Source organism: Suricata suricatta, chromosome 7, assembly GCF_006229205.1.
Source record: "Suricata suricatta isolate VVHF042 chromosome 7, meerkat_22Aug2017_6uvM2_HiC, whole genome shotgun sequence".
NCBI classification, from domain to species: Eukaryota; Metazoa; Chordata; class Mammalia; order Carnivora; family Herpestidae; genus Suricata; species Suricata suricatta.
The window spans coordinates 72,327,786-72,349,813 of NC_043706.1; the positions used below are offsets into that span (position 1 = coordinate 72,327,786).

Here is a 22,028-nt window from a genome sequence, read left to right on the forward strand (position 1 = left end):
CTCGGAAGATGGTTCTGTTTCTGTAAAAAAGGAAGTAGTGTTATTGCCAGGGCATGTGAGATTAGGACTATGAATCCTGTTTCACTGGAAAGCCTTTTTGGAGTATAAGTGTTGTGTATGGTGAGGCCAGTAGCTGGTAATGATGAGACAACTTGAAAAGCGTTAGGAGGCAAAGACAAGAATTTTACAAATCAGAAAGGTGTTGAGTCCAAGTAGGTGGATTGGTTTTTGTTGTTGTCTGTTTGTTTTGCTTTGTTTTGTTTTGTTTTAACAGTAGAGACTTATCTAGCAAGATACAGTTTGAAGTCCAGGCTAACCAGCAGGAGTGGAGCATGTAAAAGGGATAGTAAGTAGAGAGAAAGGTCTAATGTGTTGGAAATAAGGAATGTTCCTGATAATGAAGTTGAAGTTTCATTATAGCATAAGTACTGATTGTGCCTTTCATGTGTGAGCAGGGATTGATCATTGAACTCTGCTGTGCCTTTTTGATAGAAATTATTAGAATGGGGTAACTGTGTGACTGTCCCAAACTGGGACAGCTCTGAGCATGCAGGGAGGCTCTGTGAGTGATTGTGCCGGGACAACAGGGGACAAACTGACTGGCAAACTGCAGCGTGTGTTCACACTACAAGTAGAACTTCTGGATGAAATGGGAACAGAGAATGAAAACCGATGAAGGAAGAGTAGAGAATGAAAACAAAGATGACGCGGGAACAGTAGCAGGAAAGAGACTGTCGCTGGTGTGAGGACTTGTGGAGGGAGATGGGGACACGGGCTACACTCTGCATGGGCTTTTCTCAGTACAAGATCCCTCACACCCTCTTGTAGGGAGGTGGTCTGCCAGATCCCAGAGCAGGGGAATCCAGGATTGGCATTTGATGGACATCCCCACAGCTGGGCCGCTCTCGAGGACAGTCTTCAGTTTATCTGGTGGTTTCTAGCGTGGCAGTGATGAAATGCATGGGTTTGCAGGAAGAAAACAGAGAAGTTAACTGCGTCAGAATGTGAAACATAATACTAGTGGATACTAGTGGATCTTTATCAAGCAAAGAATCAGTGTTTTTGTAATCCTTTGTTTAAAAAGTATTACGGTTTGTATTGTGCTTTGAGAAGCTCAATAATGAGTAATAGGAGAAACTTCTCTTGAGAAGTTAAGATTCAGCTCTTGATTATTTATGTGGAACACTACATTCTCTGGCAAAGATGAAAAGTGTTCTTGCTTTTTGCCCTATCTTACTTCTTAGCTGCCATTACCATAGCCACGTGCGACATGTGGCTGTCAAATGCTAGGATGTGCCTCCTCCAAACTGAGATGTGTTAAAAGTATAAAATACTGCATTTTAAAACTTCGTTGGAAAAAATGTAAAATATCTCATAAATCTTATATGGATTACATGCTGAAATGATGATATTCTGGATCTATTGTGTTAAATAAAAATATGGTACTAAAATTAATTTAACCTGTTACTTTTTGTTAATGTGGTCACTAGAAAATTTAAAGTTATGCTTATGGCTTGCATATATTTCTTTTGGGCAGCACTGCTTAAGATAATTTTTTTAAAGTGGGTAACTTTAAGGAGGTGATTCTTTGCCTTAGAAAAGGAAGCATCCGTGAGTTCTGTAAATGGTATGATTCTCCAATTGAAAAATGATAGCTTTTAAATAAGCTATATATACATAAAGACGTCAGTATCTTCATTTTTATTTTTATACTTTAAAAATTTTTAATCAATGGAATAGAATAGAGAACCCAGAACTGGACCCACAAATGTATGGCCCATTAATCTTTGACAAAGCAGGAAAGAGTATCCAGTGGAAAAAACACAGCCTCTTTAATAGATGGTGCTGGGAGAACTGGACAGCAATATGCAGAAGAATGAAACAAGACCACTGTCTTATACCATATGCAAAAATAAACTCAAAATGGATGATAGACCCGAATGTGAGACAGGAAACCATCAAAACCCTCAAGGAAAAAGCAGGAAACAGCCTCCTTGACTTCAGCCACAGCAATTTCTTACTTGATACATCTCCAAAGGCAAGAGAATCAGGAGCAAAAATGAACTCTTGGAACCTCATCCAGATAAAAGCTTCTGCACTGCAAAGGAAACAATCAACAAAACTAATAGGCAACCAACGGAATGGAAAAAGATAGTTGCAAATGCCATACTGGATACAGGGCTAGTATCCAAAATCTATAAGGAACTCACCAAACTCCATGGCGAAAAAACAAATAATCCAGTGAAGAAACAGGCAGAAGACATGAATAGACATTTTTCCAAAGAGGACATCCAGATGGCCAACAGGCACATGAAACATTGCTCAGCGACACTCATCATCAGGAAAATACAAATCAGAACCACACTGGGATACCACCTCACATCAGTCAGAGTGACTAAAATGAACAAACCAAGAGACTGTAGATGTTGGCAAGGATGTGGAAAAACAGGCACCCTCCTACACTGTTGGTGGGAATGTAAATTGGTGCAGCTGCTCTGGAAAACAGTGTGGAGGTTCCTCAAAAAATTAACAATAGAACTTCCCTATGACCCAGCAATAGCACTGCTAGGGATTTACCCAAGAGAAACTGGAGTGCCGATGCATAGGGGCACATGTACCCAATGTTCATAGCAGCACTTTCAACAGTCACCAAATCATGGAAATAGACTAAATGTCCATCCATGGGCAAGAAGATGTGGCTTATATATACAATGGAATACTACATGGCAATGAGAAAGAATGAAATCTTGCCATTTGTGGCAACATGGAACTCGAGGGCATCATGCTGAGTGAAGTAAGTCAGGCAGAGAAGGACAGATACCATATCTTTTCACTCAAAAGTCTAACAGGAGAAACTTAACAGAGGACCATGGGGGAGGGGAAGGGGAAGAATAGTTAAGGAGAGGGAGGGAGGCAAACTATAAGAGACTCTTAAACACTGTGAACAAACTGAAGGTTGATGGGTTGGAAGAGAGGGGAAAGGGTTGATGGGCATGGAGGAGGGCACTTGTTGGGATGAGCACTGTGTGTTATATGGAAGCCAACTTGACAATAAACTATAAAAGAAAAAAAATTAATGTAAGTAATGTAAGTAAATGTAAATGCAATGTAAGTAAAGTGTACTTAAAAATTTTAATGTAAGCCATATTTTAAAAATACAGTCATATTTTCCAGGGGCATAATGCAGTGTCAGAAATGTCTCCTTTTTTAAAAATTTGTTTGAAGTTTATTTATTTTTTAGCTAGAGAGACATCGAGCAGGACAGACAGAATGAGAGAGAGACAGAGAGAGAGAGAGACAGAGAGGGAGGGAATCCTAAGCAGGCTCCACACTGTCAGTGCAGAGCCTGATGCAGGGCTCAAACGCACGAATCATGAGATCATGAACTGAGCTGAAATTAAGAGTTGAGTGCTTAACTAACTGAGTCACCCAGGTGCCCCTGAAATGTCTCTTCCTGATTTCTCATTAGTTTATCATGGTTTCTAACGCTTTATGGTTTGTTTGTTTTCATACCCACTTTCTCAAGCAATTACTGACTGTAAAGCACTTGGAACCATCTATTAGAATATTTAAAGGTGGAAGAGGATTTAGAGCTGTTCTAACACCTTTACTTTAAAAGTGAAGATACTATTTGTTAACTCACTAGAATTTAAATAAAAACTTGAAACAAAAAAAAGACAATAAATAAAAATAAAAGTGAAGATACAGACTTTTTTATGTATATGTACCTTAAAGGCTGTAGTTATTCATGTGGAGAATCCCGCCATTTATAGAACTCAAGGGTGCTTCCTTTTGTAAGGCAGAGAATCACTCATTAGTTACCCACTTTTGCATAACTTTTTAAAATTTATGCCAGTGATTTTTAACAGGAGTTGATTTTGCTCCTCAAGGGACCGATGTCTGGAAACATTTTGACTGTCACAAGTAAACTAGGTGCTGCTGGCTTTCTAGTGAGTAAAGCAGGGGGCACTGACGCCACGGAATAGCCTAACAATGCCCAAGATAGACTCCCACAACAAGGACTTAGCCAGCCCAAAATGTTACTAGTGCTGAAGTCAAGAAACCCTCTACTTTAGTTTTCTGTTCTTTTTTTGTTTAACTCATAAAATATTTATTTAGAACCAATTATTAACTGTGTTATGCTAGGTATCACAAATTCAGTGGTAAATAAACACAGATGTTTCCTACCGCCCATTGAACCTAAAGATTTGTAAGTAAAACTATACTCTGATAATCACACAAAAATAAATATAGTATTACAAACTATAGTTATCTTTATAAAAGGGATATTAATTGTTCTGTTCTTAAAAATGATAGCATAAGGGAGGGAGGCAAATCTTGAGAGACCCTTGAATACTGAAAACAAACCGAAGGCTAAAGTGGGAGGGGGGAGGTGGAAGGGGGTGATGGTCATAGAGAGGGGCACTTGTGGGAAAGAGCACTGGATATTAAATGGAAACCAACTTGGTAATAAACTATCTAATAAAAAAAATTAAAAAAAATACACGACCAAACAAAGCAAAACAAAAATAAAATAAAAATAAAAATGATAGTCTCCAGAACACATTAGGCAAATAACTATTGAATGGGCTGGCTGCTCTCTGAAAGTTCAAGGTAGAGTCAGAGTTCTCTCATCGAGAAGCTTCAGTTTCCTCGGTAAAATGGGCACAAGTGGGTGGGCAAAGTATAAACTCAGAGGCCAGCTGGGAGGGGAAAGCAAGGCCACCTGAGGTTTAACTAGTGGAGAGAAAGAGTGTCATGGTGATGTGGACCTTGCCAGATGAGTATATTTGCTGTGTTAGGCTGCCTTAATTTGCTCTTGCCACTGTCGGTCCATTGTCTGAGTGAGTCCTGCCAGAAGGTCAAGGGGCATGTGCAAACCTGACTAGGCAGTGTGTTATGCTTTAGGGGTGCTACTGACCAGTGTTTGGTTTAGGTTAGTATTTGTTTTGTTTCCAGAGAAAGATGATTTTTGAGCATGTGTATGTTCAGGTGCAGGTGATTCCAAATAAGGAAGGAGTGATTAAAACCTCAGAGGATATGACCGGAATGGAAAGTAACTGATAAATTGGGGAATTGAATAAAAAATATCAAGTATAGCCTACCTGCAGAGAAAATATGAACTTCTAAAAATGCACTTTATTCTGTGACTAGTTAAAAGAGTAATAGGAAGAAAACTGACCAGGAGTAAGTACACATTCTAGTATTTTAACCTGGAATTTTTCAGAGTATATGTTTCAACTATTAATTACTTATTTTGATTCTGCCAGTAAACTATTTCTAGGGTGGGGGGCATCTGGGCCTTGAAGTTTGAGAGACATAAAATTTAAAGGTATTTCAGAAGATGATTACAAAGATGAGTAAAGGAAAGTAAAAGGTAAAGATTAGAAATGTAGAAATTATTAAATTTTATAATATTTGAGAAATGAATATGTATCTTGAAACAAAAATATGACTTAAGGCTCATTTATATTATGGGGAGTTCCATTTAGAAATATGGAAGAATTTCTAGGGAAAAAAACGGTTATTAAACATATTGTAGAGAGGCAGGGAGTTATCTTCTGGTGAGCCTGAGCAATGAAGGGAACACGGAATGCTACATTTTGGTCTTTGTAACAAGATCTCTGGTAATAAGATTGAGCTCATATCTGGTGGTTACATGGTATCAGCCTTTGGAAATGAGAAGAGAAGATGATGTATGTAGCTACATGTTAAATGTAAAACATGCAAATTTAAACACTCAGCATTTGTCTTCCTTGAAAGCTTTTCTTAAGGATGTCAGTGACAAATGCCTGAATATTGTCAAAACATAGCTAAAATAGTACCTCCTCAATGGAGTCCTTTCAAATTCCTTCCTTCTATGCTTCTAGACCACCTTCTACATAACTATTTTAAAGCATTTATCATATTGTATGTGTTAAAAAGAATGTATCAACATTTTATTTTTAATTCCATTTATTTAATTGATTCAAATAAGTAATGCATTCACATGATCCAAGCATGAGAAGTGGCCTTGTCATACCTCGGTCTCCCATCTGCTGGTTCCCCTGCTATGTATACACAAAAGTAACCATGTTACTAATTTCATTATGGATCCTTCCAAATTTATGGGTGCAAACTGAATATATATTCATATTTTCCTAACTTTTAATAAAAAATGGTTTCATATTATGTTAATATCTCTATTAAGATGATGACTAACAATTTTTTTTAATGTTTAATTTATTTTGAGAGACAGCGTGCACACACACAGGGTAAGGGCAGAGAGAGAAGGAAAGAAAGAGAATCCCATGCAGGCTCTGTGCTCTCCGCGCAGAACCTGAGGCGGGGATCAAATTCAAAAACTGTGAGATCATGACCTGAGCCAAAAGCAGGAGTCAAATGCTTAACTGACTGAGTCACCAGGTGCCCTGACCAACAAATATTTATGAAAAGAATGAGTATACTGATAAAACCATTGTTCTTCCTTTATCGTGGGAGAGTCCTCCTGTGGCTCCAACCAACAGAGGTAAATTAGATGGGGGCCACAACTGAAAATTTTTACCTACTCTTTTGCCACAGAAGAGTAGAGTGCAGTCTATAAATTGCAGTGCTGGCTTTCAGTATGACTCTGATCTTTCCAGAAAGCAGAGGTTCTTACTAGAGTAATGCAGTTTAACCAACATTACAGGAAAATACAGATTCTCTTGGCTATGGAGTTAATGATCTAGACAGAACATCAGATTTCTTGTCATTCTCATGTGACTAAAAGGATTCAGATGTAAATATGCTTAGTAATAAAAAAAAGTCTTTTATGTCTATGTGTCAGTGTTTTGAAAGAGTTGCAAAAGTGGAGTTTTTTAAAGGTAATTTAGATTGTTTAAGTAGAAAAATCTCTTCCTACTGGTACTTTTTGTATTAAAAAAAAAGATTCAGAAAAAATGATCTATTTAGTAGGATCCAGAAAGTTCTGACAGGTTCAGTCAATTCATGTCAAGCAGGAAATAAATCATATAAGATAAATACATATTTTTTCTTTAGAAACAAATTATGTGGGGCAATTTTTCAAAAGCTGTGATGCTCTTAGATAAAAACAAATTGTTTTACTTGATAAATGAGATTCATCAAACTGCCAAGTATGTAGTACATTGAAAATAGATTTAATTTACTTTTACCTGTGAGTTTGTTGGTTCTAAGGTAAAACATAATCACAACTAAATAGGAAAGACATGAAACCCACTGATGAAAGTAAGTGGTTAAGCAGGGACATCAGTGATCCCTTGTAAACTGTAACAACTAGATTTTTATTGGCACTTGATAAGCACAACTCATTTTGAGGTATAATTTAAGTGATTTTTAGGTCTTTTGTCTTCCCAGAAAGTATTAACACTAGCAATGGCATAGTAAGAAATATGCTGAGTCTTAGAGGAGATGAAGTCAAATCTTGGCTTTTTGCTGAAAAGCTGTGGATTTCGTTCAAGTCCTTGACCCCTGACTTTGCTGTATGTTGTTAAGGTCCCTCTTAACTTTGAAATTATTTTGGTAAAATAACAAAAATACACAGAATAGTCATCTGGCCTCCTTAATCATGATTATTTAGTGATAGTTGAGTGAAGCAGAGGTAATAATTGTGGTATCCCTGGTTGATTGAAAATCAGAACATGAAAAATTTGAAAGCCTTCATTTAAGTGGATTAGTTTTTGTTTTCTATAAAACAAGGTCACCTCAACAATTGATATCTATCAGTTTACTGCTTGGATATTTTGTTGACTTGTCATTCTTTTCTTCTTCTTCTTCTTCTTCTTCTTCTTCTTCTTCTTCTTCTTCTTCTTCCTCTTCCTCTTCCTCTTCCTCTTCCTCTTCCCCTTCCCCTTCCCCTTCCCCTTCTTCTTTTCTTCTTCTTCTTCTTCTTCTTCTTCTTCTTCTTCTTCTTCTTCTTCTTCTTCTTCTTCTTCTTCTTCTCCTTCTCCTTCTCCTTCTCCTTCTCCTTCTCCTTCTCCTTCTTCTGTCGTCTTCCTCCTTTCTTCTTTCTTCTCCTCCTTTTTCTCCTCCTCCCCCTCCTCATCTTCCCCCTCCTCCCTTTTAGCTCTTAACTTGTTGAGGGTTTTATTTTGACCATATGGTATAGCACCTTTGGTGAGCAAAATACAATGTAGATTTGTGAGTTGGTTACTATCCTGAAAGAAGTTACCTGTTAAATATTACTGGGTTGTAACACTATAATTGCATACAGGTGAAAGTCTTATACTTTCATCATTTTGCCATTTAAATTTGGAGTAACAATAATCTTTTAAGTGGTGGCCTAGATAGATTAGAAAAGAAGGAGGTAAGTTGTCTTTCTTTGCATTGTTAACATGAACATCTTATTTATAAAGTGTAATATAAATTCAGAATAATTTTGATTACTTTGGAATATGATAACCTAAACAAACAGGAGTTTTTAAATGCTTTCTAAAGAAATTAGCCAAGTTATTAGAAAAAAGTGACCAAAGAAGTAGAAAAAAGCTCAGTGAAGTGGGAGACAAACCCCCGGAGAAGAAATGGCCCAACAGTTTTCAGAGATGAAACTTCCTTATTTGGAACATCGACTGTTTTCCTCTTATTTTTCTCCTCAGACCTAACAGAAAGCTCTTCAAGAAAGGGGCTGTTATTCTGCAAAAACAATATTAACTGGTACTCTCTTTGATGTTATAGTATCCTTATCTGGCTTTTCTTTTCTAAATCACTGTACAGACTATCGTGAAGAAAAGAAAGTCTTAAATGGTAAGTCATATGAATTTATGGTAACAAATGGATCATATTCATATGAATTACATTCATATACAGAATTGCTTTACGGAATTATTTGGGGTAGTATTTGGATTTTTTTGGGGGGGATATTTTTTGTGCAAAAGATGTCTTTACTTACCTAAACTTAGAGGATTTGGCAGAACTTTATAGACCTCTCACTCCAGCCATTACTCTTATTGTAAGTGGTCCCTCCTGTAACATCCCTGAACATATGTTCATCTACCTGCAGCTTGGAGATTTACAGTGATGAGGAGTAACACCCTCGGAAGCAAGGCAGAACAATCACATCCCTCAGGCATGGAGCTCGATGCCAGTGTTTGCGTGCAGATGCTGAATAGCTGATTAAACTACTCTTTCCCAGGCCCAGCAGCTCTTCAGCCATTCAGTATGACTGAGAATTATGGCTGACTTTCTCCCCTCCTCCCCTTCAAAAAAACAAAATAAATATGGTGTAGTGGCCAGTACTGACTCTTAGGAAATGCTTGGGGCTACTCTGATTGAACTATTTTTTTAAGTTATGTTTAGAAATAGGTCTTTTTCCCTCCACATTTGCAAAAGAAAGTTACAGAAATTCAGCTACAAGCTAGCTTGCCAGATTAGTTACCCTTCCTTTTTTAACTTGAGGAATACAGTAGTCTGTAGAGTGACTTCAGTGTTTGATGTAATGCCTGAAGTCTTGTCGATAGTACAGCACTGTGTTAAATGAAGGGCCTGTCTTGGGTTCCATCTGATGATTGACTCTTTTGTGATAATAGACATAAAACCTTTGCTTAAAGACTAATTACTGATACACTGGGCATTTCTATTCCCACCACATGTGGCTTCCAGACCATTACTTTCCTGTTGCCTTCCTCTGGATGCACTGCATTTAACTAATACCTCGGTCCAAGGTGGCCTTAAGAATGGAATATTAACATTCCAGAAGTGTTCTGGCCAGCACAGTACCTATACTGATCTTGGATTCTAAAAGATTGTATCATTTATATTTATATTTATTAGCCGCTTCTCATTTTGGTTCATTCAAGTCTATGTGGTATGCCTGTGTATTTGCAGATGTCATCTGTCTGCCAGCAATGTCATTATTCAAATAACTATTTTAAATCCTGAATGAGATAGACTGTTGTGGTATTCTACTAGAGACCTGATCCCTTCAAATTAACAACAGTCACCAAGAAGCACTTTGGGGGAAGAGTATGTCCATTCAGTCTACCTAACTTTAGTCAATTATTTTACTCCACCCCTCATTCACCACAGATTCCTTCAACGTTTCTGGAATGATATTATTTATAAGGTGTTTTGTTTTGCTTGGCAGATATTGAAATCAAGACACATTCCATAGCATATGACATTATTCTGTTCTAAAAAGTCGTATTTGTATGACAATGTATAGTTTTTTAGAATGTTTGGAAATTGTCTCCTTTGTTGTCTCATGAGATTGCAAGGAAATTTTCTTTACTAGTTTGAACTTGAGGAAGTAGAAATGGTGGTTTTTGTAAGATCATAGTGCTGACACTGACCTCAAATCCAGATTTCTTGGTCCTAATCAGGTCCTAATAAGATCCTAATAAAATCAAAATTGACTAGGGGCGCCTGGGTGGCTCAGTAGGTTAAGCATCTGACTTTGGCTCAGGTCATGATCTCATGGTCTGTTGGTTCGAGCCCTTGTGTTGGCCTTGTGCTGACGCCTCAGAGCCTGGAGCCTGTCTTCGGATTCTGTATCTCCTCCTCTCTCTGACTCTCCCCTGCTTGCACTCTCTCTCTGTTTCTCAAAAATAAATAAAAAAACATAGAAAAAAATTTTAAAAAGTAAAAAATTGACTAACAATCTGTGAATCCTGCATTTACTTATGCAAATTCTTAGATTGTGATGCATTTGTTTTTTATTTATATATCAAAGAGGCCTCCAAATGATAAATGACACTAATCTCTAAATCTCTAAATCTTTTAAGTGATTTTTCAAAAAATTTATCAAGGTTATCTTTTCTTGTATTTTGTCATTTGAGATAAAAATACATTTTCACTATTATAGTCCCGTTTTACTTTTAGTTTTCTGGTAGAGCATTCTTCTTTAGGATTCACTCCTAGTTAGTTTATGTCTTTGGCTTTGTTATGTCACATCTTTGAGACTTCCTTTGTTTATCTGAAAATTACTTGTGTTCTGTAGAGTTGCATAGGAAGAGATGGAAACTGAGTGAGTAGGGTGACCCAGGGCTCATGATCAGCCTCAGTGCCCAAAATATGGCTATTTGATATCTCGTGCTTGCACTTAAGCTGGATTTAAACAGAAGTTTATATGACTAAAAAGAACCCCAACCCTTGTCTCTAATATGCCTCCCCTCTCTGACCTTATATTACTGTGATTTTTAAAAAGTTTTTTTAAATATTTATTTTTGTGAGAGAGAGAGAAAGAGAGCAAGCACATGCAAGTGGGGGAGGGGCAGAGAGAGAGGGAGACAGAATCTGAAGACTGATCCAGGCTCCCTGCTGTTAGCACAGAGTCTGATGAGGGGTTTGAACCCACAAACCATGAGATCATGTCCTGAACCTAAGTTGGATACTTAACTGACTGAGCCACCTCGGTGCTCCATATTATATGTTTCCCCATATTATATGCATTTTCAGGAATAGAAATGTAATTGTTGCAATGATTTGCAAAAGTCCTTTACGAGCAGGCCTTCTGTTTTTCTAAACCAAACCTTCTAGATACAAACCATGCAGTCCTGTTGTGGGAGGGAAATACAGAATGCTTACAGAGTGTCCAGAGTTCTTCCACCTCTCTGAGCTCTCAACTGATAACCACAGGTTTAATGTCTTTTAAAATGCTGTGTTGCCGCATGCCCAGTGAGGTTGCGGAGGGACTGGAACCCTCAGACATTTCCCTATAAAATATAAATCGGTACAACCACTGTGGGATATTTTTGAGCAGCAGCCAATAAAGCTGAACCTATCCATGCCTTGCATACTTACAGAAATGAGGATATATGTTCTTTAAGAATGTGCATGTACATATCCAAGAATATTTATAACAGTGCTGTTTGTGTATAATGGCCCCAACTGTAAAAAACCCAAATGTCCAGCAACAGGAGGATGTGTAAAACTCTGATATATTTATACAGTGTAGCATAAATATAAACTACTTATGGATTCAACAGCATGGGTAAAATTTCAGAAACCTCAGGGTTTGATTTACTGCTCACTATTAGTCATGCTTATTTGACATAATGCCAAACAAAAAAAGCCTCAAACAAAAGAGAACATATCTTATGGTTCTGTTTTTATAAAGGCCCAAAACAGGCAAAATCTAAGGATGCTAAAAGTCAGAATAATGGTTATCCTTGGGGAGGAATGGTGATTGGAAGGGGGCAGAAGGTGGGTGCTGGCTACAGGGGTATGTTTCTATATATCTATGATTTGTGTCCTTTTATATATTTTAATAAGAAGTTTACTAAAAAGAAGAAGAAACAAATGCTATCTAGATGAACAGTAGCTGTTTTGTTTTTTTTTGTGAAGGCATGCTTCCCAAGAGCCAAGTGACAGATACACTTGCCAAAGAAGGTCGTAGTTCTCCAAGGTATGCATTCTTGTTGTATTTTTTTAAAGCTAAATTAGTTCTACACCAAAATACACACATTAAAAAAAATTAACAGCTTTGAGTTTGAGTTATTGCTTACTGTATTAATCATGCTTCTTTGACACAAGAATGGTAGTGTCTCATTTATCAGGCATCGTTGGAGAATGAGCTGTTTTCTGTATACGTGAAATTTTAGTATAAAGTTTGATTCATTTTTAAACACTTGTGTATTTAAATCTTTGTGTTTAAAAAATTTCAGTAAAATTTTTCAAAAATATTTTGACTTCAAAAACTTCAAAAATATTTTTCTGATTATAAAATATATACACATTTTTGGTGGAAAACTTGGAAAATATAAAGAAATAGAAAAGAAAGTGATAAAATCAGTTATAACGTATCAACTCTGGATGTATACTTAATATCTGGTCTATTCCACCCATTTTCATTCATATAATACCTATTTCCATATTATTCTCTTTTGATAATACTGGCACTGCAGTGTATTCTCTGAGCAGTTTCCTATGTCATTAAATATTCTGCAAAAGCATTTTTTTTGTCTGCCTTCCATCATATGATCATACCATAATTTTTTCAGCTACATTGTTTTTCATATATTTAGTTTGTTTTACAGGTTTTTATGGAAATCCTTCAAAAGTATTGCCTGGCAACTAACTTAGTAAATTATGTGATCCATATATAGTTTTGTTAATGTTAACATTTCAAATGCCTTCAGGGTTAGGTGTATTCTTTGAAATGTTTTTCTTTCTCCCCACTGCCAGTCTATAATAGAATAGCAGCATCCTGCTATATTTGTTAAATTTATTAAAGTATTTCATATGTAATTTTAACGTATGGGCATAAGGAAACCTCTAAGATTTACCTCTGGGTGTCCTTATGTTTGTAATAAGTGCAAAAACAGTATCAGTTTGATGAACAGCTATGACAAAGCAGAAGACTTTGTTTTACCTTAAATTTTACTGTTAAACTATTAACAGACCTTGATGTATTAGTATTTTGAATAATATATTTGTGACAGGGAGGAGTGAAGGTAATAAGCATGTAGATTTTGTCATGCTTCATAAGAAATATGTTGTGTGATTGCTGGTAAGAGATTTTAGTAGAATGTATAACCTTTCTAAAAGTGTCTTTTCAATGATATTGTTTGTTTCAATCCAAGTTAGAATAATTACCACCTAATTGTAAGACCTCCCCCCATTATTTAGAACAGTTTATCTAGAGAAATATATTTTTCACAATAAATCTTAAACTGTATATTTAAAATTATGTACTTATGTTGTCATATTGCATATTTTAAGCCATATATATTTTTAAATCGCATATTTAATGACTTAATATGTGTTACTATATAATTGTTGATATAATTATTCATTCTTTTAATATTTTTTAGCTATGACTGGTTCCAGACAGATTCTATAGTGACCATTGTCATATATACTAAGCAGAAGGTAAACAATGTTTTTAAAATCAGAAAAAAAGAGAGTCTTAATAAATGCCAGCTATTTTCTAAGCACTCTTTTTTATGAACTTGTTTACTCACGGAAACTCCCTGGGTAGGTCCTTTTGTTATCCCTATTTTATAGATGGGGAAAACAGAAAGATTAAGTAATTTACCCGGTGTCACACAGTAAGTGGCAAATACAGCTTGAGCTCAGGCAGCCTGGCTCCAGCGTAACGTAACAGCCGTGCTATAGCTTCCTTGCCATAGCTAGACTAGGAAGTGTTTTGTGTACTTTTCCGTGTGTGTGTGTGTGTGTGTGTGTGTGTGTGTGTGTGTGTGTGTGAGAGAGAGAGAGAGAGAGAGAGAGACAGCGAGCATGGATAACAAAAGTGACAATCCCAGCTAACTTCATTGTAAGAACTAATTTCTTGTGCATAAATTGGAATTTGAGAGACAGTAGAGACCATGACGCTGTGGTTTAGTACGCTCAAACCACTCATGGGATTCAGACACCCTCTGGAAACTAAAATTAAGGGGTTAACTATTTACTAAGTGCATAGTGAACTTCGGATTTATTTGAAGCACTATTTTAGAATTTGGGAATCTAATGATGGGCTGTTTATGTAAATACTTGGCTCTCACGGGGCTTACATCTGAGAAATCAGATCAATACACAGACAACTTACAACATCTGTAACCACATCCTTCAGCAACCGGCAAGGTTCCCACACTGGAGGAACCATGTAAATTTAAAGAAGTTCTGGCAGCTAGGGATATCTGAGACTGCGTGCTACTTCTGTAGTAGCAGAACCACATATGAGCTGTGAGTTCCTCTACCATTGCAGCGGTATGGGACATTCTGCAGGAGTGACGGTAATCTGCTTGGTACAGCCAAGAGGGCCAGAGGCACTGCCTGAACCGCCTCCACTCCCTCTCATTATCGTCCCCTTTTCACGCAGCCAAGAGGGCATGTCCTAGGGAAGTTGGGGTCTGCCCCCATTGGTAATGTCAGTGAGGCACAGAGGATGAATGACTAAGGGAAGGGGGAAGATTTCTATGTGGAATTATGTGTTCATTTTATGGTATAAATGATAGGTGCCAAAATAACTTCTACCATGACTATGTAGAAATTAGAACTATCTAGAAATTTTTTAGTGAAATTTTCTTATAAGCTGAACTCAAGAGGTTGTGTAATTTCCCTAGCACCATGCAGTAGTTAAAGGACTAAAATGAACATACATGTCTTGATTTCTGGCCCAACTTTAATTTTTTTCCCCAGAGTTCTTATTTCAACAAATTTATTGAGCACCTACTAGGTACGAGGCAATATTCTTGATAGCCCCATACTTTCAGAGCTTAGACATGAGTGAGTGAGGTAGATATTAAGCAAAAACAAATATATAATTAAAACTGCAATATGTGCTATGAAGGAGAACTAGGCTGTAGAGAGAAGAAAATGTTTATTCACCTTGTGGGTTCTATAAAGAAATCCCATATGGGGGTGTCTGTGTGGCTCAGTCAGTTAAGTGTCCAACTTGATCTCAGTTCAGGTCATGATCTCACAGTTTTGTGAGTTCGAGCCCCGCATCGGGCTCTACACTTACAGTGCAGAGCAAATAAAAATAAATAAATAAATAAATGCCATATGAACATCACAGATCATCTTAAAAGTATAGTAGTTGTAGAAATTTGGGGCAAATTTTACTTTTTAATCTTTTTCTTTCTGCTTTCTGTTTAAGGATATTAATCTAGACTCAGTGATAGTTGATCATCAGGATGATTCCTTTAGAGCAGAAACACTTATCAAGGATTATTCATATATTATACATATTGGTAAGTACTTTATTCTTTATTAATGGAAACAACTCCAGTTTCCTTTAATTTTGGCAATAATTTGGTCTACAGTCCAGGTAGCAATAATATTTTATCTGATATTGTCATTTTGGTTTGTCATTTTTTGATTAATATTTTGTTTTTTTCTTTATACTAACAACAGTGCTGGCAAATGGCAGCCTGACCTCACCTTTCCTAGGTTTAAGCAGTTCAGTGCAATCGAAGTCAGTAATAATATGAAATATTTGTTGCTCTGGCTTTGTTAAATGTCTTTTACTTGATACCTACAAACAAATTTCTAGAGACCTGTCCCATGTGCCTACGAAGCCGCCATTGCATTGGCCTGCTTTTTGCCAGCTCTGCCTTGGGAAGTGCAAGGCGGCACCCAAGCAGTGTGGACTGTAAGTTGTAAGTTGTATTGTGTCCCTCAGCTGCCCGTTCCTTTATAACCAGAGGTCAACCCTATAGTTCACTTTTGTCTGCTTTGAGAAATTAGAGATCAAAAGAAAAAAACCAGGACTAAAATCTGGAATCAAAGATGCCAAATCTAAAAAAAATTTTTTTTTAAATATTTACTTTTTGAGAGCCAAAACGTGAGCAGGGAGGGGCAGAGAGAGAAGGAGTCACAGATTCCAAAGCATGCTTCAGGCTCTGAGCTGTCAGCAGAGGCTGATGTGGGACTCGAACCCAAGAACCATGCGATCATGACCTGAGCTGAAGTCGAATGCTTAACTGACTGACCCACCAGGGACCCCACAGATGCCAGATTCTTAATCCACGTTTTACGTATGATGACTCAAGGATTTCACCCTTTTCTCCTCCAATGAAGGTGATGTTATTCTAGTTAGAAGATAGAAATGAAACAAACAACAATAATAATAAGAAAAATGTGTTTTAAGCATTAAAAATTTTTTTTTAACATTTATTCAGTTTTGAGAGACAGAGTGCAAGTGGGGAGGGGCAGAGAGAAAGGGAGATGCAGAATCCCAAGCTCCAGGCTCTGAGCTGTCAGCTTAGAGCCCGACATGGGGCTTGAACTCACAAACTGTGAGATTGTGACCTGAGCCAAAGTCGGACACTTAACTGACTGAGCCACCCAGGCGCCCCTAAGCAGGCATTCTTATATGAAGAACCTATCATTTATTTTTGCCTAACAGAGACTGATTATCCAGGCCTTGGCTGACTTAGGATTCTGCTTACTGCTTTACTGTATGCATGAAGTACTTTCATTCTTGATCAGAGTAGAAAAATGTTTTTTCTTTCCTATTTTCTCCATTCAATAGATTAATCAAACTGGAACTTTAAACTTTTCTTCTAGAAGTAATAACCTGTCTTACTTTTCTTAGCATAAGATCTAATGTGTATTGCCTCTTGGGGAAGAGTTTTAACCAAACTCTGATATCTAGAAAAGTATACATTACTCATTAGCACTGCATGATTTTTCTTTCCATAAAACCTCCTTGCCACCATCTAATATGTTTTAAATACTTTATGGCTATTTTGTTCACACTGTAGCTAACAATATTGTAGCATACAATACAAAAGAGACAAAAATTCCATACTGAAAAATACTCAAATTTTTGATTCCAAAATACTGAAGAAATACTCTTGGATGCTGATGTAAGATTGAAACGACTCAACTAATGCCAGAATTGTAGTTCCAGATAGCCATGTTAACACAGTGAAGTTTGGAGCAGATGTCTGTGAACACTTTTCTTGCATCTCCCCCTCCTGGAACATAATTTTCATAAGAGCAGTGGTTTTTTTCTTTCATTAGCTGTTGTGTCCATAAAGCCCAGAAGGTAACACATACTCAATTATTTTCTTTCAGTAACTGAATGAATATTCAACCTCAGAGAATAGTAAGGAAGGAAGAACTAAGCCAGACCCAGTCCAGGCCTGCACATACGCCCATGCTTGTGCTCACAGCGAGAGCACGCGCGCTTCAGGTGCTGCAGGCCTCCCCACGCTGCTCCCGTCTTGGTCCGCAGGAACGGCAGTCTGGGGCCATACTTTGGACTAGTGTGGGTTACCTACTTGTGGGCGATGGAGTATTCACTCTTGAATAGGGAGAGAAATCGAGAAGTTGAAAAGAAATGTATTTATATTTAAATACTTTGACATGTTGGTTGTGTAGTTTCTTTCTCCTGGTTCTCAGAATATGTTCTACTTACCTTGAGAGATTTGAAATAGCACATAAAAGAGCCATTTAGATGATCTTACGTGGTGTTCAGAGACTGCATGAATTGAAGTTGGATTTTAACTAACATTTTTCTTTCCTAGAGCTAAGCCATGAAATTGAAGAAGATTTTTCTGGTAAGCTACCAAAAAATAATTATGTGTATGCACACACACACACACACACACACACACAAGGAGAGAGAGAGGAAAAGGAAAACACAGCATTTGTCTTATTTTTCATACATATATTTTCATATTGCAAAACAATGATGTGACATTTTCTATATAAACAAATGTTAATGTTTATAAATACGTTCTCCTTCTAGTTTCAGGTATTTTTTCCCTTTTTTCTTTCCCCTAGTTCCTTTCATTTTTTTACACTTTCCTTTTTCTCTCCTTAGAAGAAATTTCTTGTCTTCTTTCCATTCTTCCTTCCCTCCTTATCTCTACCCTGCTCCTGACATGCAGCCTGTAGAAATATACTAGACCAGACAAATTTTTCTTAGGTGTATGTGTTTAAATATGTAATACTAACAGAACTTATTAAATTATGAATTTTGCTACATATAAAAGTACAGTGTGGGGAACTCCACACTTTAACATCCATCACCTCACATATTTACTGTTTGTGTGTGTGTGAGAACACTTAAGCTCCAGTCTTAGCAAATTGGAATTGTACAGTATTATCAACTGTAGTCACCATGGTTATACATTAGATTTTTAGACCTTGATATCTTATCTGAAAGTTCGTATGCTTTTATCATCCTCTCTTCACACTTCTACCCCAGCCTTTGGCGACCACCATTCTGCTCTCTGTTTATATGAGTACATGATTGTTGTTTGGTTTTTTGTTTGTTTGTTTGTTTAAGATTTTACATATAGCATAATGCCTCCAGGCTCATCCATTTGCTGCAAATGGAGGGATTCCCTTCTTTTTTTTTAAGGCTGAATATTCCACTATATATCTGTAAAGATATATACTACTAAAAATATTTGTCATTTCATGTTTTACAGTACTGTCATAGTACTTTATACTCGTTCTGTGCCTTCCTTTTTTCTTTATAACATAGTAGCTCTGTAAATTGTATAAAGTCAAGGCAAAAAAAATAAAGTCAAGGACCATGTTTCCATACTTGTTAAGCTTTAAATCAGTGCTCATTGAAATGAATGTATTTGACTAATCTGTCTTAGAAAATTATTCTTAAATTGCTGTCGAATTATGTTTACAGTGAGGAAGAACAGATTGTTTCTAAAGACAAAACGAAATATATTTTAGGTCTTCAAAAGCATATTCAATTCATAATAATCAATATGTAAAGTCTGTATTTCACTATTCTACCCATATATTCTGAATTATTTTAAAAAGTCAAAGGTGAAAAGATAATATAAAAGGCTTTTAATTATTTAAGATTCTTATGTACTTTATAGTGATTTGTGAGATGTTTTCTGTGTTTACTAGGCTCAGTATTGATCTACTGAATTTATTCATAAGAATATCTCAGATCCCAAGTGAGAAATGTTAAGATTATAAATAAATTAAATTTGCTCTTATGCGTCCATTCAATGACTAATTTATATATGTCAAACCTCTCCTTTTTTTGTTTGTTTTTTGTTTTTAGCTATGTGTTAATTACTTGCCATGGCTATATTTGAGATTATATGAAAACTGTCAATATATACTAGTTTGGCCCTTGATAAATCAGTTTGAAGGAAGTTGACTTGAATCATAAAATAAATCAAACTGGATTTACCATCATTTAAGGCATAATAATTTTGATATGTATATAAAGTCTTTCTAATGATCCCTGTTATTCCTATCAGATCAGGACATTTGTATTGTTTGAGAAAGATTGATTTTTTAAATAATGTGTTATATTTAGTTTGAATGAATACAAATGGAATTTATCTTCTTTTCAGTGCGGGTTGTTGAGAATGTGGGAAAAATAGAAATTGTCCTAAAGAAAAAAGAGAGTACTTCTTGGAAACATCTTGGTCACCCCCTAGAGAATCATAATTCACTTATTCCAAAGAAAGATACAGGTATGCTGTGCTGTTGTTTTGAGTCCTGTGTCCATGAAGTTATTTTGTTAACGGTGCTATTGTACCAGAATTTGGAAGGCCATTATGAGATGAGCCCCATATCTCCCTTTAAGAAGTTGAAAAAGAGGGGTGCATGGCTGGCTCAGTGGTTAAGTGTCTGACTTTTGGTTTCTGCTCAGGTCATGATCTCAAGGCTGTGCTGATGGTGCAGTGCATGCTTGGGATTGTCTCTCTCTCTCTGCTCCTCCCCCACTTGGGCTCTCTCTGTCTCTCTCAAAATAAATAAACTCACACAAAAAAATTTTGTTTTAAGTTGAAAAAATTTGCGACTGTTTTCCTCTTTAAAAAAAATTTTTTTTAATGTTTATTTTTTTTTGAGAGAGAGAGACAGAATACAAGCGGGAGATGGGCAGAGAGAGAGAAAGAGAGAGACGCAGAATCTGAAGCAGGCTCCAGGCTCTGAGCTGTCAGCACAGAGCCCAATGTGGGGCTTGAACTTGTGAACTGCAAGATATGACCTGAGCCAAAGTTGGTGGCTTAACTTACTGAGCCATTCAGGTTACCCTCCTCCTTTTTTTTTTTTTTAATTGAGGTATAATTGATATATAATATATACTTGTTTCTGGTGTATAATGTAATGATTTGATTTTTATACACATTGTAAAATGATCATCACAGTAAGTCTAGTTAACATCTGTCACCAACAGTCATAAAAAAATTTATTTTTCTTGTAATAAGCTCTTTTAAGATCTACTTTCTTAGCAACTTTCAAATATTCATTACTATATTGTTAGTCACCATGTAGTATCTATCTCCATGATTTATTTATTTTATAGCTGGAAGTTTGTACCTTTTAACTCCCTTCACCCATTTTCCCACCTACCTGTCCCTGCTTCTGACAACCACCAATTTGTTTTCAATTTCTATATTAATGTTATTGTTTTTTTCATAGAAATATTCAGAAGTGGAATACTGAATCATATTGTAGTTCTATTTTTGACTTTTTGACACACCTCCATGCTGTTTTCCATAGTGGTGCACCAATTTACATTCCCACCAACAGTGCACAAGTGTACCCTTTTCTCTGCATCTTTGCCAACACTTACTCTTGTGATTTTGAGAATAGCAATTCTCAGAGGTGTGAGGTGACAACTCATTGTGGTTTTGATTTGCATTTCCCTGATGATTGGTGATGTTGAGTACCTTTTCATTCGCCTGTTGGCCATTTGTATGTTTTCTTTGGAAAAATGTCTCTTAAGGTCTTCTGAATTTTATTTTCAGATTTTTAAATCTCTTTTTAATCAGATTGTGTTTTTGCTATTGGGTTGCATGAGTTCTTTTTATATTTTGGATATTTATGCTTTATCACATATATGATTTGCAAATATTTTCTCCCTGTCAGGTTGTCTTTTCATTTTGTTGGTGGTTTTCTATTCTTGTAGATGCTTTTTATTTTTTATTTTTTTAATGCTTATTTTATTTACTTTTGAGAGAGAGAGAGAGAGAGAGAGAGGGAGCAGGGCAGAACAAGGGGGACAGAGATCTAAATCAGGTGCCCCTTGTAGAAATTTTTTAGTTTGATGTAATGTCCTACATAATTTTTGTTTTCATTGCCTTTGATGTCAAGTCCAAAAAATCATTGCCAGGATCAATGTCAAGTAGCTTACCATCTGGTTTCTTCTAGATGTGTATTGTTGCAGGTCTTACATTTAATTCTTTTTTTTTTAATGTTTTTTATTTATTTTTGAGAGACAGAGACAGCGCTATCAGGGGAGGGTCAGAGAGAGAGGGAGATACAGAATCAGGAGCAGACTCCAGGCTCTGAGCTGTCATCACAGAGCCTGATGTGGGGCTCGAACCCACAAACTGTGAGATCATGACCTGAGCCGAAGCCAGACGCTTAACTGACTGAGCCACCCAGGTGCCCCACATTTAATTCTTTAATCTACTTTAGTTTTCATATATGGTAAAAGATAATAGTCTAGTTTCATTATTTTGCATGTGGCTGTCCAGTTTTCCTAACACCAATTACCTAAAGTGACTGTCCTTTCCTCATTGTATATATTCTTGCTTCCTTTATCATAAATTAATTTTTATATATATGTGGGTTTATTTCTGGACTCTCTATTCTCTTGCATTGATCTATATGTTTTTATGACTACCTTACTATTTTTC

At 36.4% G+C, this 22,028-nt stretch overlaps 1 protein-coding gene across 4 annotated transcripts in view; it reads left to right on the plus strand.

Annotated features, from left to right (window-relative positions):
* LOC115295602 (cytochrome b5 reductase 4) overlaps positions 1-22,028 on the plus strand; it is a 92,855-nt gene that overhangs the window by 36,935 nt on the left and 33,892 nt on the right. For 3 of the 4 annotated variants that reach the window (XM_029943645.1, XM_029943643.1, XM_029943646.1), the window contains 6 exons: positions 8,713-8,742; positions 12,280-12,340; positions 13,749-13,806; positions 15,539-15,632; positions 17,916-17,948; positions 19,731-19,853. In XM_029943645.1, the coding sequence (XP_029799505.1) occupies positions 8,713-8,742; positions 12,280-12,340; positions 13,749-13,806; positions 15,539-15,632; positions 17,916-17,948; positions 19,731-19,853 (399 nt within the window). The remainder of the gene's footprint in view (positions 1-8,712; positions 8,743-12,279; positions 12,341-13,748; positions 13,807-15,538; positions 15,633-17,915; positions 17,949-19,730; positions 19,854-22,028) is intronic. The other variant, XM_029943644.1, reaches the window with a different exon arrangement.